General features: G+C 38.0%; 2 protein-coding genes and 1 pseudogene across 2 annotated transcripts in view; 2 read left to right on the forward strand and 1 right to left on the reverse strand.

Moving 5' to 3' along the window:
* LOC109832982 (protein ANTAGONIST OF LIKE HETEROCHROMATIN PROTEIN 1) overlaps positions 1-2,132 on the forward strand; it is a 4,269-nt gene extending 2,137 nt beyond the window's left edge. The window contains exon 2 of the mRNA XM_020400504.1: positions 1,012-2,132. Coding sequence (XP_020256093.1) covers positions 1,012-2,060 — 1,049 coding nt within the window. The 3' untranslated portion in view covers positions 2,061-2,132. The remainder of the gene's footprint in view (positions 1-1,011) is intronic.
* On the reverse strand, positions 3,969-10,043 carry LOC109832983 (annotated as a pseudogene).
* LOC109832079 (non-specific lipid transfer protein GPI-anchored 2-like) lies at positions 10,635-12,554 on the forward strand. Its single transcript, XM_020399523.1, has 3 exons — positions 10,635-11,062; positions 11,177-11,248; positions 12,124-12,554. The coding sequence occupies exons 1-3, from the start codon at positions 10,684-10,686 to the stop codon at positions 12,315-12,317; spliced, it is 645 nt and encodes a 214-aa protein (XP_020255112.1). The 5' UTR covers positions 10,635-10,683; the 3' UTR covers positions 12,318-12,554.

Consider the following 20,070-nt stretch of genomic DNA (forward strand, 5'->3'; position numbering starts at 1 on the left):
CAATACCAGTTTAAAACGTTGAAGTACAGGCTCAAAACTTGCTTATAAACACCATGGTGTAAAGAGCAGACCATTTATACTAAAGTGCATCATGATATTGTTATTATGAAGAGTGTATATACTGTAACTCATGTTATTTAGTACCTGTACTACTATAACCAGTGTTACCATAGCATATTGAAACTTTTTCAATGAGCATCAACAATGATTCTTAATGTGATTCTAATTAGCTTTTGGGCTTAATTTTGTGCCTTAGAGAGACTAATGCAAATTCTTATATCAACTCTTACCACCTTATCGCTTTGTCTGGACCCTTTTCGTGATAGTCGAATTTGGAGGCTTCCTCTTTCTTTGCATTAGTTTAAATCAGATGCGAAGGAAAGTTTGCTTTGTATACCTTTCATATTGCCATTGAGGTTCTATGGTGTGGACCTTAGCTTGCTTATAGAACTTGACTAGGAATTTGGCGCCAATATTTGGGGTTGACAGCTTGAAGTCCAGTTCATAGACTGTCATATAACTTGGCCAAAATTTTGTCTGGAGCTTGTTGTAGTTCATTTTGCTTGAGATTGTTTGTTATGTCGATATGATGATTTCTGTAAACTCACTTCAGGAACTAATATGAAGTTCTCTTGAATATGGTACAGTGGCCTTTTGGCACTTGCTATGTGAAGTCCATGCGTTTTAGTTAGAGCAGGCTGCTGAGAATTCTTAGATAGTTTTCATTTACTTACTTATAGCAGTTGATCACTTTAATAAAAGTTACACGTGTAAAAATTACTTCCAACAAATCTTTATTGGTTAAACTTATATCTGTCATCAAGAGGATCCACGTAGCTAAACTTTTGCAGTTGAGGGGCATTTTAATGCCTGCGTCTATCAATTTTCATTTCAGCTATGATGGAAATAGAACCTTAAACCTTCTTCAAATGTTAAAATTGTTCCCATTGAATGCCACACATGCTTTCATGTGATAGCTATATAGAACCTGACTCATTTATAATACCTCAGGGCCAACTATTCCTCTTGAAGAAGAAGCAGCGTTCAAATGCTTTTTCAGGGTATCCAAAAATACCTTTGAGTACATTTGCTCCCTAGTGAGGGAGGACCTAGTATCAAGGCCTCCTTCAGGTCTCATAAACATCGAAGGAAGACTTCTGAGCGTCGAGAAACAAGTTGCCATTGCCATGAGAAGATTAGCATCTGGTGAGTCGCAGGTGTCTGTTGGAGGAGCTTTTGGCGTTGGGCAATCCACAGTATCTCAAGTGACTTGGAGATTTGTTGAATCAATGGAAGATCGAGCAAGACACCACATGAAGTGGCCTGAGCCTGAAAGATTGGAGGAAATCAAAGCCAGCCTCGAAGCAACATTTGGCCTACCTAACTGCTGTGGTGCTATTGATGCAACACATATCATAATGACACTTCCTGCAGTTGAATCATCAGATGATTGGTGTGATCAAGAGAGAAACTACAGTATGTTCCTTCAAGGGATAGTTGATCACGAGATGAGGTTTCTTGATATAGTGACTGGTTGGCCTGGGAGCATGACTTATGCCCGCTTATTGAAATTCTCGGGATTCTACAAGCTCTGTGAGAGTGGGAAACGGTTGAATAGACTTGTCAAGATGACTGAAGAAAGAGAGGAGATCAGAGAATTCATTGTGGGGGATTCTTCTTATCCTCTTCTTCCTTGGCTTATGACTCCCTATGAGGGTAAAAGTCTTTCAGAATCCATGGTGAGCTTCAATTTGAAGCATAAAGAAGTAAGGTTGCTTGCTTTGAAGGCACTTTTGCAACTAAAGGGTGCTTGGAGGATATTGCACAAAGTAATGTGGAGACCTGATAAGCACAAGTTACCGAGTATTATCCTCGTTTGTTGCCTCCTTCACAATATTATTATCGATAATGGAGACAAATTGAACCATGATGTTGCCCTCACAAATCACCATGATGCTGGTTACAAGGAGCAAATGTGTCAGCAAGTTGATTCTTCTGGCCAAGCCATGAGAGAGAACCTTTGTAGGCATTTGCAATATTGTGAGGCCTCTCTCGTATGAGCTGAAATGTATCTGTTTGTGCTCAACATTATTGGATCAAACTTGGTGCAGTTAATTGATTTAGTTAATTTACAAAGCTGTCTGTTATTTTTTTTTTAAATTACTTAAGTGGCGTTCTTCTCGAACTTAAATTTCTGACTTCTGAATTCAGTTAAGAAAGCATCACAGTCTATAGTACGTTGAAGAACATTACCTTGGCTTTATGAGTCAAATAGGGATTTCACTTACTACAAAAATTTCAGGTAGAAACATTTCTCAAATCTGTGTTTGAAGTGTTTATTGGATGATGATGATGATAATGATGATGATGAGCAATGATAACCTCGACGAAAGATTTCAAACTTCAACAACTTAACCTTTTAATGAGCAGCTTCACTCGTCAAACTCAAGAGAGAATGCCAGAGATCAGTATTTTCCTAAGCTTAAAACTGTATAAAATAAGGGTCGCATGATTATTACTCTTGTTCTGAATCACATACCCTCACCTCCTCTCTCAACTCTCCACACAGTTCAACATGAAATCAAACGAGCGGAAAAACACAACAACAAACAATTCCTCCATATCCTCAGCACAGCACACCCTAAAATGCTCCCACAGCACTTTGTCATCGTCGCAGCCCGCCTCCAACTTGGCCTTGATTTAACACGCAACATATAAACCTCTCGTGATCTCTCGATCGACTGATTCGTGGGGCCAGGACCAAAACTTCCTCTAGGAACAAGAACTCCTCCAGTAACAAAAATCTCATCCATGAGCCCAATCACCCCACACCCAGTTCTTCGCGCGCGTAAACTCTGATCTAGGCAACAAAACCCTATCCATCATCAAGCTCTCCTTCTGCTGTTTTAGTACATACCCAGGATTCGAACCATAAGGATCACCATCAATCACAACTATATATAGGACCCTGAAGCCAAACATAATCATCTACAAAACCAACCACAACCGCCACCCTGCAATATTTGTACAGTTGATAAACCCTCATACATGACGTGCATTTTCCCTCGAGTCACAAAAGCAAAGCATGGTGAAGGATGTCTTTCGCATAGATTGAGCGGAGGACACCAAGTATCTGATGAGGATCATAAACCTCTGCCTTTGAGGTTGACCTACGAAAGCTCGTAGTCCCTACCTCACTTTCTGATTGAAGAGTGAAAGTGTACGCCCCTGCGACAGTAATCTTTCCATCTACTGTGCAACATGCAAACATTTCATGAGGCACGGGCATGTCCGCGAGATGGGATCCTACAACCGAACACTTAGGTTCTAGGATATAAACATAAATATGTTAACTCCAATAACACTTGGCCCTTAAAACAAAGACAAAAATAGACATCCCGTCCCGTTAGTGTTTGAAGCCAACCCGATGATGAATACAAACGGGTCAATTGCGATCATGCTGTTAAGTTTTAGGTTTTATTAGGATGCTGGGCTCCAATTCATTACAGGTGATCTGAACGATTGGAAGGTTTCAATATGACTTTCATGGTCTTGGTTCGATTCCAGATTGGGTTATTGAAAAATATGCTGCTGCAGTTTAGGTTTGGGATGTTGTTGACTATTGAACCATCTATATGGAGGAACTTTGAAGCTAATTGATTTAGTTACAGATCCAAATGGAGTTTATGCTTTTACTTCAATGGGTTTCTTCTTTGAACTCCTGATCCTTCACCACGCATTATATCATTAATGAATTTTACCTTCGGCTGAGTCAAGTAAGGGATTTCGATATTACAAAAATTTTAGGCAGAAACATTATCAGACCTGCGCGTGAACTTTGAAATGTTAATTGATGATGATTAGCTACTATAACCTCAATAACCAAACTCCCAAAATTTCATCAACTACAACTCTATAACCCTCTTAAGAAGCTTCACTGATCAGTATTCAGGGATTGCTCATCAAACTCGAGAAAATGCCAGAAATCAGTATTTTTCTCAGTTTCAGACCTGCATAAATTAAGGGTATCACGTAATATTACTCTTGTTCCGCATCATCACCCCCTTCGGAGACGACAAAAAAAAAAAAAACACCTGCTGTCTAAGCTCTTTACACAGTTCAATATGAAATCAAAAGAGCAGAAGGGTGACCAACAATCACATAAATACTCCCACAGCACTTAGTCATCGCCGCAGCCAGCCTCCACCCAGCCCTCGACCAAAAGTGCAGCACATCAACATCTCGCAACCGCTTGATCGACTGATTCGTTGTGCCAGGCCCAAGAACTCCTCCAATTACATAAATCTCATCTCTAAGCCCAATCATCCCAAACCCAATTCTCTTAAACTCTGATCTCGGCAACAAAACCTTATCCATCATCAAGCTCTCCTTCTGCTGTTTTAACATATACCCACCATTTAAGACATAAGGATCACCATCAATCACTGCCACAGGGCCTTGAAGCCATCCATAGTCCTCTACAACCAACCACGGGCACGGTCCTCTAATATTTGTACGGTCGATAAACCCTTGTGCATTACATGCATTTTTCCTTGAATAACAATGCCAGAACAAGCTGAAGTGTGAATTTGACAAAGATCGGGTAAAGGAGACCAAGTATCTGACCCGGGGATCATAAATCTCTGCATTTGATATTGACCTACGAAAGCTTGTAAACCCACCAGCTACAATAATCCTGCCATCAATCGCACAACAAGCAAACATTGCACGAGGCACATGCATATTTGCCCTACGGGCCCACTCTCTAGTTATAGGATCATATGACCACACCACAGTTGTCACAAAAATCCCCGGTGAGAGGGTCAACTCTATCACTTTTGCCACCACGTACAAAGAGCTTTCCTCCAACCGAGGCCTCACCGAATCAAGCAAGAAGGCAAATGTTTGAAGGCATTATGGGAAGAGTGAGCCAATGATCTCTGAGAAGGTCATAGAGTTGCCATATCTTTCCAGGATCGAAAGCTAGGACACAGAGGAGATCTTCAGTTGCACCACCTTCGCATCAAGCCTTGAAGAGCTCACGGCTGCGAAGGGCTGATTTCCATGATCAAGAGACGAGCTGAAGGTGAGTGTGCTAGCAGAAGGGAACACGAGCAAGGCATTGGAGAGCAACTGCAACGGGGATTCCTTCTATAAGGCCACACATTATGTTATTTGTCATTCAGAATACTTTTTCCAAAGTGAATTTCAAGTGGTCTTACAGAAGAGAACATCCTGAAATGAGACATATGATGCTCAATATGTTAGTGAGCAGTTCGAAAAAAAAAAGACATGATAAATGACATATTAACATGATGATTCATATACCCAGGGGATCTGATTAAGGCGATGAATAAAAAGAAAAGGAATCTAGCAGCTGAAGTAGGAGTGAGGGGAAGTCTAAACACTTTAAGCAGTCATGGTGACAAAGATTAGTTGAGGTTAAAGGCCCCATGCATATAGCTGTAAGTTTACAGAACTTAAAAAGTAAAAAGAAGAAAACTGTTGTGATGTTAAGATTATAACCATAAAATTTCCTTCTCAGCACATGAATAAGAGTGGGGAAGCCCAGTTCACTGTGCCAATTTTTTGCAGAAATAAGTTAGACTTGATAGCACGCTTCCAAATGTTAGACATGAGGAACTGGTTTCATCCATTACAAAAGCATATTGCAACATGCTAAACAAGTTAGGAAACACATTTGCCGTTGAAAATTCAAAGGAAACATAACAAACATCAATAGGAAAACTTCTGGTGAATTCAATGAGAAACTTCAAAAAAATCAATAAGAAAACATTGGTCCGGAAAAATTAGAATCAGAAAAAATGAAAACCCATAAAAGGTACACTATTAAAATTCCTCCTGGGAGTATACATAAACACATTGTGTTTCTAAATAGCATGACTGACCAGATAGTCACTACTATTCTGAAATGAAATGGAGTTGCACTAAATTGATTTATATCTCTACTACTATAAATAGGCAAGCTAGATATAGGACCTTAAAAAATACTGACATTTCACCAAAGTGTTCATTATGGGTGAAGTTACAACTACTAGCTACACGTCTCTCTAAAGGCATTCCAATAGTTTTAAGTTGCATGTCATTTGCGTGTAGCAAAAAAGTCTATTATTTGTATTTGGGGGGAGTTCATCGTACATGATAAACTAACAACATGACCACAAACGGAATATAAACAAATTTCTAAGACATTAAGTTTAAAAGTCGACTAAACTCTATAGAACTTGCATACCAATCAACAAAAATAAAATCTACTCACAATAATATGCCATGTCATGGAACTCTACATGTAGCCATGAGCATGGACCTAAAGGTCAAAATATCAACTCATCATGATCGAAAGAGGTCATGTTTCATTCGGAAATTTAATAACATACTCCACGAAATAAATTAGAATACAAGATGGGTTAAACATACATAGCACTTGCTTAAAGTAATTAGAATGATGTCAGCAACATAATATTAGAAATTGAGTTGGAACTCTTACCTCCATAGTTCAAAAGTTTCTTTTCATAGTCAAATGCAATAGCATAGCCATGATCATTTTAGAAAAGTTAGATGGATAAAGGGTAAAGAAGTGCACAGGAGTGGTTCAGCAAAAATAGAAAACATTAAGATGAAGGAAAAATCCACAAGAGCTTTGAGTGTGTACACCAACACAAACAACACGGGAAGGTTATTACAAATGACTTTCTTACAGGGCTTTGAGTTAAATAATAATCAGGATAGTCACAAGAGCTTTCAGTGTGTACACCAACACACAAACAAGACGGGAAGGTTATTAAAAATAACATAAATTTCCAAATGTGACCATTTGAACTCTACAGCTAACCAAATAAATGATATCTGAAGCAAACTCTCAAATTGAGATGCTTGAAAAAGTAAACTCTTTTTAACCAAGTGTAGTGGCATGCTTATCTTTGTTGCAGTAGGGGGTTTCACAGACACAAAAGATACTGTACAAAATGGATAATATCACAACACTATGCAAACACAGTAGAGACAAGGAGAACGTCACATAATGATTTAACGCGATTCGGTCAGTATGACCTACATTAATGAGCGAAGACATCAGAAGAATTCACTAATCAAAAACGAAATTACAAAAGGGATCAATCTCTCATCTCACTTAAATCCCACTAGAGAATCACAAAAAGAAAGAACTACTTAATAACTCTCTCTCTTTCTTTTCTCTCTAACTCCTCTCTTTTTTTTTGTCTAAGGCACGTCTTTCACCATGCATCCTGAAGCAATTTATAGCCTTTAATTTCCCACGGTATGGTTTACATCATTGGATAGATGGGCTAAGATGTTATGTGAGTCAACTTACACGTGCTTCATGTGTAAGGAGAAGAACTCAGATTTATTTTCTCCTCTTCATATGCAAAGTCACATTCAACAAATAACATGTGAAAGATCTAGACGGGTGCAGATTATAGCATACAAATGTTTTCTACTGCACTGACATAAGGAACACAAAACATGTACTGCTTTTCTTCTTCAGTCTGAGGTGATAAATCTGCAAATCCATTGGCAATCTGTAAAATGAAAACTTAGATATTTAAGAGGGTCTGTTAATATTAATTTATATTTTAGCATGAACAAAAATTCAAATTGCAGACTACATAGTTTTTCTGATTCAGATTATGCGCGCAATTTAGATAAGTGATGATCCCTAACAGGTTATGTATTCACTCTTTCAACCAACGCATTAGTTGAAAGGAGACTCTACAGTCGACAGTTGCTTTGTCTACTACAGATGCAGAGTATATGATAGTGACAAAAGCAATGAAAGAAGCTATTTAATTGAGAGGTTATACCAAGGTGTAATTACGATGTTTTGTGATAGTCAGAGTGTAATACATTTGACAAAGCATCAGATGTATCATGAAAGAATCAAACATATTAATGTCAAGTATCATTTTATCAGAGAAATTAATGTCATGAAGATTAAGAAAATTGGTATTGTAGATAACCTGACAGATATGATGACGGAGCCTTATTTTCACGTAAGTTCGAGCATTGTTTCGAATTGCCTGGAGTTCGACAAATTGGAGGTTAAGCCCATAAGGGGCTTCTGGCGAGACAACAGGAGTGAAGAGGAGATCTTCATATTCAAAATTAAGGTGGAGATTTGTTGAATGTGACTTTGCATATGAGAAAGAGAAAATAAATCTAAGTTCTCCTCTTTACACATGAATCATGTGTAGGTTGACTCACCTAACATCTTAGCTCATCTATTCACTGATGTAACTTTACTATTTCACCAACCATGTCGTGGGAAATTAAAGGCTGTAAATTGACTCAAGATGCATGGTGAAAGACATGCCTCAGATAGAAAAAGAAAGAAAGGAGTTAGGGGGGATTACTAAGTAATTCTTTCGTTATATGATTCTCTAGTGGGATTTAAATGAGATGAGAGAGTGATCATTTTTGTAATCTCTTTTTGGATTAGTGTATTCTTCTGTTGTCTTCGTCCGTGGATGTAGATCATACTGATCCAACCACAATAAATCATTGTGTGCAGTTCTCTTCGTCTCTACTATATTTACATAATATTGTGATATTATCCACTTGTATAGACATCTTCTATTTATGTGAAGCCCCCGACTGCTACAATCTTCTTGCCTTTCTTCTTTTCCTTCATCCAACATCCTCACAGATTTCATGAAGCTGACGATTCCTCCCATTCACAGGCAAGATTTGATGACTGCCTGAAACTTATTGTAGAATTGGCCAATACGGAAAGCACTTACCAAACACGACTTTTTAGGCCATCTCTAACCCATCGCACCAAAATGGTGCAAATTTTACACCAAATGGTGCAAAAGTCACATCAAACAGTAATTTATTTCCAACCTATTGCACCATTTTTTGCATTAAAAAAAGAATATTCTCAGTATATTCCTTTTTATCTACAATCAAATATTATAAGAACACAACAGAAAATAAAATATTACAATAAAATATTATTTTATTAATTAAGATTATTGGGGTAAAATTATAAAATATTATTTTATTATTTTTATTATTGATATCGATAAAATATTAAATTTAAGAACACAACAGAAAATAAAATACGGTAAATAATGGCATGATGAACAGTAATAGCGCGATAACAGTGCGACACCATATTTGGTGTCGCACTGTTCCTTTTCACCAAAATGACGAGGGAAATGGGGTATGGTTGGAGAAGGAATAGTCCCGTTGCACCAAAATGGCGCGGGAAATGGGGCATGGTTGGAGATGCCCTTAGCGATCGATTTTGTAAAGACTAGGTCAATCCACTATCTACATAGAAAAGCCCTCGATTATGAAACAAACATTATTAAAAAATACGAGGAATTGCGAACAGCGCCAAGCTGTAAGTAGAAGACCGTTAGCTACACTGCTCCACAGCTCTTTATTTTTTTTACGCATAAGAAAATTGGGAAGAAAAGTTATCCATGTCACCGAAAAAAGGCGAAATTTTGATATGAATTTATCATTCAGTCAAAGGCTCTGAGAGATTGAGGCCTAAAATTGCATCATGTAAACATCCAATTGATTAACTCACAATTTGCATCACGCAAACAAACGTGCTCTATTCCCAACGGCAAAAAACAAGGGTTTGAAGCAAAACCCACCACTAAATAACACTAAAAAGTCCAACGAATCAACGTCAATTTCATAAATTAGTCGCAATATTTACAGGATATCACAAAATAATTAAACAGGTACCGATTATAAATAGAAATTTAGCGCATTTGCTTCCTATTTAAATATATTATTAGAAAATAAAGGGTGGGGGGATATATGGAGATTGTACCTTTGTGTAGAGTGGATTTGAAGATTTTTTAGTGTTTCTCGGGACATTAATAGTAAAATGCTCAGAGACTTTCTTTTGGAAAGAAGAAAGGAGATCAAAAAAAGAAAAAAAAATAAAAGAAATGAAAAGAAAAAAGAGAGCTCTTAGAACAGAGGAACAGCGAGCTTGCGTTTGTGATGGCGTTGGCGATTCTGGAGGCGCTGCCCATCACAAACCAACCCGACCCGATGGCGAGATGTTTTCGGTTGTATCGGGATATTGGGCTGAAATTGGGCCTTAAAATCTCCATATTCTCAATGGCCTGGGCCTTATCCCTCCAGTGATTAGGCAACAGTAACTGATAAATGCGTAATAAACTCGAAGGCTAAATTCACAATTCTTTGGTATGGATTTTTGCATAAAAGAATCAAGAATTAATTTTACGCGTCAATATTATTTATAATCTAAATCTGGTGTCAACTGTTAAATTTGAATTAAAAATCCTATTATACACGCCATTTAACTTTTGAGGGAGTCATTATTCAATCATTTATAGCAGCATAGAATTAGAATTATATTCTGTACTTTTACCCTAGATATAAAGATCCGAAGTCAAAAATGATCAACTAATAAAACACCATACTTTGCTCTAATTAATTGTCAATTCAAAATTATGGAACCTTAACCAGCCAATTAAGTCGTTAACCAGTTTATCAGTTTATGCTTTGACATTCTCCCTGGCGTTTTCTTCATAACTTTAACAAATTGGCTACGATCATCGTTAGATGAGGTTAGTTCATCTCCAACACCAACTTCCGACCTACTCCTCAAGTATAAAATCCTCCTAATTCTCATGTTCGCCATCATTAATTCCCATGCTACAAATTATTCCACGACCAAATCAAACACAAAAAATGAAGACCAGCAAGGTCTCAACCAAGGCGATCTCCATGGCGATCATGGCTATGGCAATGTCGATGAATTTGGCATCGGCTCAGGTGACATCGGCGTGCACGAGCTCATTGATCAGCAGTTTCACTCCGTGCTTGAATTTCCTCACTGGGAGCACTAACGGAGGTGGATCTCCGACCGCTGGCTGCTGCCAAGCTCTCGGCTCGCTTATCAGCAGCAGCACAGATTGCGCTTGTTTAATGCTCACGGGAAGCGTCCCTTTAACCCTCCCAATTAACAGGACCTTAGCTATCAACCTTCCTCGGATTTGCGGCTCTACGTCTGTTCCTCTGCAGTGCAAAGGTTTGTATTGTTCAGTCCATCGTCGTACAGATTCGTGGAAGTTGGCGTGTATTAATGAATTTTTATGTATCTAGTTTCGGTTATGTATAAAAGATTTTAATTATTTGGTTGCAGCAACTGCGACTCCTGTTCCAGGTCCCGGACCTATTGCTTATGCGCCCGGTCTTCCTCCTCTTCCTCCAACATGTAAGTACTTCGATTTTAATATTCAAAAATACTAGTGTGCATCTCGTGTAAAACATGACCTCCTATTTTTTTAAGTATTACATTTTGAACTTGCCTCCCTTTAAGTTTAGTATATTTGATTTAATTATTGTATGTTTAAAATTAAAAATCATATCTACTCCTCTATACTTAAAAGAAGAATTCAAGTTTTAATACATTTGATTAAGATATCATATTCACTCCTCTGTACTTAAAGAATGGTCCAAGTTTTAATAGATTTAATTTACTTTACCGTTTATGATATAGTAAATTACTAAAGCATTAACTTCAAGTATGGAGAAGCAAATTTGATTTACCGTTTATGCAACTGTAAATTACTATAATATGAATAGTAAGTTCTAGTGCAGAAATCAGAGGGCCATATTTGATTTAAAATACTTTAATATGAACAATAATTTTTGGAATTCTCCTTTAAGTTTAGAGGAGTAGATTTAATCGATCAAGGAACAAATCGACGAGGTATTTCAATTAACCATTAATGCACATGATATTTTGTCTCATGTTTAGTCCCGTAAATCTTAGTTCAAGAAAAAAAAAAATTGGATTAAGAGTTGTTCACTTTATAGGACAAAATGAACAATACTATAGCATTTGTTCTGATGTGGCTAGCCATGTGCATTTTTTCCACTAATACCTATTTATGGCTTATTTAGCACAATGAGCTCATATAGATTTTTTCCCCCTCAAAATTTTGTTGTATTTCGATACTACATACACACATCGTGTGGGATCCATTCTCATGAATTGTATAACGAAATCTAACTTGTCAATGGCATAGTGGAGTAGCTTATTTAGTACATGGAGCTCACACGTATTCCACAAAATGTTTAATACAGCTGGAGGAGGATTAGACTCTGTGCCACCGGCGGCACCTCCAGCAGAGACCGAGCTGCCTACATCTCCATCGGCGGACGGTCCAGCAGGAGTCAACCAAGGGCAACGCCCGTTTGTGCTGCCTAATTCGGCCGTGAAGCTCTCCCCAGCTTTATTTCTGGTGCTTGTGCTCGGTGCTCTGTTTGCCAAGATATAGGAGACTCTATATACGTTTTGTACGTGATTTTGTGTGGACGGTGTTAAAGACCTTTTGATGTTTTTTTTTGGTCATTGAGTTGATTCATGGATTTGTATTAATATTGTTTTTATAGGGTGAAAACAATCTAATTAGAACCAATTTTAACCCAAAAGCTACAGCTTCCATGTATTAGTCCAAACCCCTATTTTAAATCTACCCCCTTTTTTTTAATCCTATTCAATGTGGAACTCTTATTTAATTCCATCACTCTTTCTAATCCTATCCAATGTGGGATTATACACACATATTAATAACCTCAACATCTCCCCCTTAATTTGTAAATATACTTCAATCTTTCACATCATTCACTAATTTTGTGAATCACTTCACTTGTGGGCTAACGAACCATGCATTTGGCACATGACTAGAAATATCTGTAGAATCTTGTTAGTCTAAAGTGTAGACCCAAAGTCGAAACTGAAGCTGGAATCAAGAAGACGAAGAAAAAATCGAGAAAACAGGAGGAGGCCTGCACGGTCGACCGCGGCGGTCGACCGCGAACGTGCACAGAGCTGAGTAGAGCCTGGAGCTGAAGGCGGTCGACCGCGACGATCGACCGCACAAATCTCTGTAATGGATTTTGGTCTCGGGTTTTGGTTCGACGCGCCGTCGGTTTCGACCGTTGGTACCCTGTAGGTGTTTTTTTGGGTCTCTGTCGTTTGATACGTGACCGCCGCGGTCGACGCGTGATACCTGAGCGGTCGAACCGCGGACGTAGTCAACCAGTTTTATTATCTGTTTTGGATTCTGTTTCTTTCAGAACTCTATATATACCTAAACGTTTTTAGGGCTTGATAGAACACGAAAAAGAGAGCTTTTTAACTGTAGAAAAGAGAGAGAATCTCAGAGAGATAAAACCCTAATTTGAGAGCTTGTATTTCTTCTTTAATTAATAAAAGAATTGTGTGGTGTGGTTCCCGAGTACGTAGGCACGTTTGCCGAACCTCGTTAAATCTGGTGTGTTCATCTCCTTTACTCTTTTACAAGTTTTGATCTAATTTGTGGTGGATTTCCTACTTTCCTACTTTTAACACAAGGTCCGGAAGGGTAAAGGTTCGATTGATTGTTTCGAATCCCCAACAAATCTTGCACCACTTTTCTTGTGGGCTAACCAAACTACATCACTCCTACGAGTATCCGTTGAGCATCTAAGTCAACTTGACTTGGTATACCCTTAGGTCGACTTGCTGTAAATTCAACCTTCACATTTGTTGAGAGAAATTGCACCAAAGCTAGAGTTAATTGGTCTTAGATAGAAGCTAGAATTCAATTTTAACCTCAAAACTATATTTTTTAGGTATTGACCCCAATTCTTATTTTAAATCCATTAATTTTTTCTAATGCTATCCAATATGAGAATGTGCTCACATATTAATAATCTCAACAAATTACTATATTGATTTCACTTTTTATTCTTATTTATATTTGCTTTACCATTAAATTTGAATAATAAGATCGAATCTTATCGAAAAGGATGACCAAAATCTAGTAGTTCTCAATTGTGTGCTCTATTTATATATGAAAGATTACGATGGCTAACAATAGGAAGACATCTATCACTTATCACTCAAATAAAAAGAAATGATTTCTTTCAGGTAAATAAACTTATTTAATTGACACATAAGAAAATGACAATCTTTAGACCAGTCTTATGATCGCTAACACAAAAGACCTAAAAGTAACACAACATTAAGAAATTATAAATACAGTAAAAGAAGCATATATTCGGTTTAATGAATTTTATTTGTGCTGAGCACTTATTTTGATCAATTTCTTAAGAGACTTTGATGCATCTGGATGGTATAAGTAAAAATTTGGGAAATGGAATTGGCACTTGGCTAAAATCAGGAGTCAAAAGCTAAAAGCAGAATTGTTAAAAAAAAAAGAAGTAAGCTGCATGAGTGATTTGAGATTTTGGAATTTGAAATGCAAGGATAACGCTCTTAGGGCTTGTTTGGATTGAGGGGAATGAGGGTGAAGGGAAGTTAGGGGAACCATTCACCTCCATTCACCTTGTTTGGGAACACTTAGTAGGTGAAGTTAATTCACCTCCATTCACCTTGGTTCACCCCCTAATAGTATAAAAATTGTTACCTCCTAAATTGGGGTGTAACCAAGGGGAAGTGAATTCCCTTCCCTTCCCTTCCCTTCCCTTCACTCAGTTTCCCTTAACTTCCCTTCACCCCCTACGAATCCAAACATGCCCTTAGTCTAAATGCAAATAAATTACATGAAGGAGAAACGAACGAATTTTAAATAAGTACACTGAGAATCACATATCTTTGGGATTAAAAATGTTAGTCAACAAGATGTATTAACAATTAATTAACGGAGTTATACTGGTGTACATAACTGACCAGCAAGAGACGTGTATGATAGTTAATTAAATTCTTTCTCAGCTGACAGAAGTAGACGTTTAGGTATATGATGATTCCTTTTTTTTTTATTTTCTATTCTTTTATTTTTTAAGCATCTCTCAATAATCAATTAGGATGTTCCCTCAAAAGTGATCAACTAGCATATATCGAATTTTAACACGCAATCTGATAGTAAATCACAATTAAAATGAGCGGATATTGAGCTTGGATAAACTACATAAATGTTCAATATAGATTGAGAGGTAGTAATTAGACTCTGTTCTACCGGCTGCACCAAGTTTACTGGGTAGATTTATGGATAGTACTATACATAATGCGCATGAATTTGTATAGATATGTTAATTAGAGATTTCTTAATGTTGTCCCGTTTGTTGGGTTGACTCAGGATTTGTACATTATTGTTATAGAAAAAGAACATTTTTTATTCAATTAATATTTGTTGTCACCTCAGTTTTTTGGAAAAGAAATCGTACTTTGGAATTCAAATGAAGTATTTTTTTTAAAGGCAGGTAGGGTAACCTAACCAACCAAGTCCTAAACAACACATTGTCTCAAAAACAAAGGGATAGAAACAGACCAAAAACAAGAGAACAAACAGTCAACCGACTTAGTTAGGGAATGAGCATCATCATTACCAGTGCGCCTTAAGAAATTTTAGAGCAGCCAGTAATAGTCAGACCAGTGCGAACATCATCTGCAATAGGAGCCAAGGAAGCAAAAGGTGAATGAGAGTCCACCAAAGAGACAATCTTTAGAGAGTCAATTTCCACCACCAAAATCCTCTAGTTCATACGCCGAACAAAGCGAATGCCTTCCAGGATAACCAACAGCTCCGCATGATCCACAGACATAGGACCCCTGATCCCTATAGAGTAGCAACCAATCACATGTCCATGGTGATCCCGAATAACACCTCCCAAATCAATAATATCTCATTTCAGAGGAACAACAACATCTGTGTTGAGCTTCACCAAATCTGGAGCAGAGGGATACCAAGCAGAATGCCATTTGGAAGGGGTGACAATGTCACGAGAGAGACCTCTAACTCTATCCCCTTTACCAGGAACTCTATTGAACACTAAAAAAACGATTCATATCATTTTCAATTAAGTGGTAATTAGAAAGAATGCAGTTATTCCAAGCATTATCATGCATTTTAATTCCAAAGGATAAATATTTACGCCTTGTTTGGTACGTAGAAATGGACTCAAATGAGAATAACATGGAATAAGGAATGAAATAGAATGGAATATATGTAGGAATGGAATGCCCATATTCATTCTCTTATTTCGGTGCGTTTGTAGAATGAAGCTAGAATGAAAATATCTTTCATTCTCATGTTTGGTACCATTAGTTTACAAGTGAGAATTAAATCTTATTTTCTAATATTGCCCCTATAACGACATAGATTTTTAAAAAGATAAAAATAAACAGTAATGATAATAACTAAACAATTTTATTTTTAAAATTAAACTTTATAAAAATAGTTAATATTTCGTGTTTCTATCCTAGAATCAATTTCCCTATATATCCAAGCCTAAGAAAAAACATCTTAATCAATTGTTCATACATATCCATGTTATTAATATGATTATGTCGCTCAATGAGACATGATTTTTAGACTTATTTTTATTATCAATGGGGATGTAATTGAAAATTACGTAACTAATTTGATTCTCACTTGACTGAGAATGACCATTCCTCATTAATTCACTTGGAATGCTCATTCCCACGAAAAGTGGGAATGCGCACTCCGTGGAAATTGACATTCCAACTTCTAAAAAACAGTTATGTTTGGTATGAGGGAATAAGAAGTAGGAATGATTATTCCATTCTATCTCATTCTTGCGTACCAAACGAGGCATTAGAGCCTAGCTAAATTTAGTTGGTCATGTATATACTCGATGGCTATTTTTATATAATAACTATTAACTTCTAAGCACATCGATAAATTCATAATTAATGTGAACTTCACAAATCTTACTAATTGCATTCATTCATACGTGTATTTAATTAGCTTAATCAGTTTACTGCATCCGTCAATTAAAAGTTTAAATTGCAAAAGCCATACAAGTATCTTCACAAATCCAACACCATAATACTTTTAATCCTTTCGATTATCCCTAGTTAGTTTCCCTCCATTTTATTGTTAATGGTCATCGTATTGTAAAACAATTTTTAGATTGTCAGGCACAATATTGTCACTCGTTTTGGTATTAACCAAAATCTCATTGTCGCCGCTTGTGAAAATTCAAAAAGAAAGGTTTATGTTTTCCGTAACAAACTTATGGGCGATAGAACCAAGATAAAACTATTTGATGAAAGAAAATGAGTCTTCTATATTATAACAGTAAACTAAAACGGCAAATAAAACCTCAACAACGAAATGATAGTTTGGAGTTCTTGCATACTAGTCCGTGAGAACGTATTCAGGAGGGATGATCCATGATATTTAATGTATATTTTTGGATCAAAAGTTGATGTTTTCATTGTCATCGAATCTATTACAACTTTGGTCGTTACAATAAACTCAAATAAACGAGAAAAATAGATTTTTTTTTTTATAAAACCGACTTATATAATGAAAATATAAAATAGTACAACTCTTGTCAAACAGCGCAATAGACGTTTATCACCCGTTGTTTGCGTGCGAACTTCGCCTATGCCGGGGACGTTAATATCCGTGGACCGCCACAGATCAGATCCGGTTGACAGATTAAGTTAATCAAAGCTCTTACTTCACGAAGGAAGTAATCGCTGCAGCGGTAATCCCGACCAAGGAGATTACGACTCTTCTCGAGATTAAGACTAAGCTTAAATCCGGAGGAATAGGGGACGTGTCTCAGATCTCTCGAAATCCACTCTTTATGCACAGGAATTCACTAAGATCTGCTAACTCTCGCTATAAATTCGTGGCTCCACTCTTCAATTCGGCAGCGTTTTGCCCTCTTGATCTCCGCCTGTGAAATGAGCCCCTAGGCCTGTATTTATAGGCTTCGGTTGGAGGGTATTTGGATAAGAATGAGTGATTTGGCCTTATCTTCAGTCAATAATGGCCTAACCACCTTTGTGGATGATATCAAGTCAGTTAATTAGGAACCCCTGGAACAGATAAATCCCGAGAAAATCGCTTAAAACCGTCGAAAACACGTTTGGGGATCAAAACAGCGCGACGGGCCCTACTGACCCGCGGGGGGCGCGGGTCGGCGCGTCAGAGAGGCGTTGCAAGGAGTGATTGCAGCAGCAACGGGAGCGTTGATCTTCCTGCGCTTGTGAGAGACGGAGGATGTGGAGAAGGATGACGACAGATATTCCTCGAACTTGGTCTGGTAGAACTCGTACTCGACCTCTACGTCAACCGGGATCCGGATCCGAGGTTGCGATACATCAGCCTTCGTAGAAAGGCTGTTGGCTCCCACTGTGGTCGCCAGCGTGTTTGGGTCAAAAGTTAATTTTTCATTGCCTTGAATCTATTACAACTTTAATCATTATAATAAACTCAAATGAATAAAAAAATTGATCTTTTTATAAGATCTCTTTTACAATGAAAATGAAAAATTACAACTCTTGTCAAACTACACACAGATTCTATTTATTAGTCTCTGTTTTGTGTGGGATCTTTGCCTGTACCGGGGACGTTGATATCCGTGGACCATCGCGGATCAGATTCGGTTGATAGAAAATTGACAGAGCTCCTACTTCACCAAGGAAGTATTCGTTTGAAGCTCTAAAATCGACCAAGCAAAATCAGTAGCTCTTCTCGAGATTATGATCAAGCCTAATCTCGAAGAACGGACGGACGGGGATTCAGATCTCTCGAACTCTCCCTCTTTATGCTGAAGAACATCGCCGAGATCAGTTAGCCTCCTCTGAAATTCGTGCTCCCTTGCTCTCCAACTCGGCAGCACCTCCTCCTCTTGATAATAAATTGCCCCTGTGAAATGAGCCCCTAGGCTTATATTTATAGGCTTCGGTTGGGGGTATTTGGATAAGAATGAGTGATTTGGCCTTATCTTCAGTCTATTACGACCTAACCACATTGTGGATGATATCAAGTCAGTTGGGAACCCCTGAAACAGATAAATCCCGAGAAAACCACTTAAAACCGTCAAAAACGCGTTTGGGGATCAAAACAACGTGACGGGCCCTGCTGACCCGCGGGGTCGCGGGTCGGCGCGGTCTGACCCGTGCGGGCGCGGGTCGGTTCGTGCTGTCCCGCTGCCACGCGAGTCGGTTCGGTACTTGGGCATTCGTTCCGTCTTTTTCGTTTTGTGTATTCGGTCGTCTTGTTGACTTGTACGCTTCGCTAACTTGCTTCATGCACTCGTTAGCTTCTTTACGGTATTCGGAGCTGACAGACAAGCGCGTCGGGCACTTTGGATCTGACCGACAAGCTAGCTTCTTTACGGTATTCGGAGCTGACAGACAAGCGCGTCGGGCACTTTGGATCTGACCGACAAGCGCGGCGGGCACTTTGGATCTGATCGACAAGCGTGGCGGACACTTTGGATCTGACCGATGGGCGCGAGCTTACTGGTGAGCTCGCGTTGACTGACGTGAGCGAGCTGACTGACGCGCGCGGGCTGACCGACAGGTGTGACGGCCAATTGGAGGTGGCCGGTGAGCGCACGAGACACAGTTGGTTCGCCATTCCGGTTCATACACTTGTCAGCATCAAATAATCCTCTTAGACTCGGATAACGACGTTCGTCATCTTCTCTCCGCCTCGAGCTGTGTGTGGACACCTATAGACATTTTTAGACGCCTACAATGTATACCAAATAGATGTCAATCATTTGATCAGTACATGAATCTCGAGGTTCAATGATCCAACGGTTTATGTTGTCCCGTTAGCTATGTTCACATTTTGTATTGTATTATCCATGAACCAACCCAATAAAATTGATGCCGCCGGTAGAACAGAGTCTACTAAAATACAAGGTTCAACATCCGCTCATTTTAACATGATTTACTGCTAGTTTGCGTTTTCGAATTCGATATATGCTAGTTAGGGGGTGTTAGTCAATTAGGACATTTTCATGCAAAATGGGATAATTGTTAAAGTGGAATAATTTTTCGTTAGTGGGATATTTTAGTGGGATAAATAGGAACAATTTTGTGAAGCGGGATATTTTGATAAAATAACGTGGGATAAATTTTTATAATCATGAAATATATATTTATGCATTTTGAAGATATAAATACTATTTATGTATTTTAAACTTACTATTATTGATTAATAATTGCTTACAAGAATGTTATTTACTATTAAATAACTTTTGGTTAGACTATAAAGATATTAATAATTATTATTATAATGATGGTCTAATGAT

The sequence above is a fragment of the Asparagus officinalis genome, chromosome 3, assembly GCF_001876935.1.
Source record: "Asparagus officinalis chromosome 3, Aspof.V1, whole genome shotgun sequence".
NCBI classification, from domain to species: Eukaryota; Viridiplantae; Streptophyta; class Magnoliopsida; order Asparagales; family Asparagaceae; genus Asparagus; species Asparagus officinalis.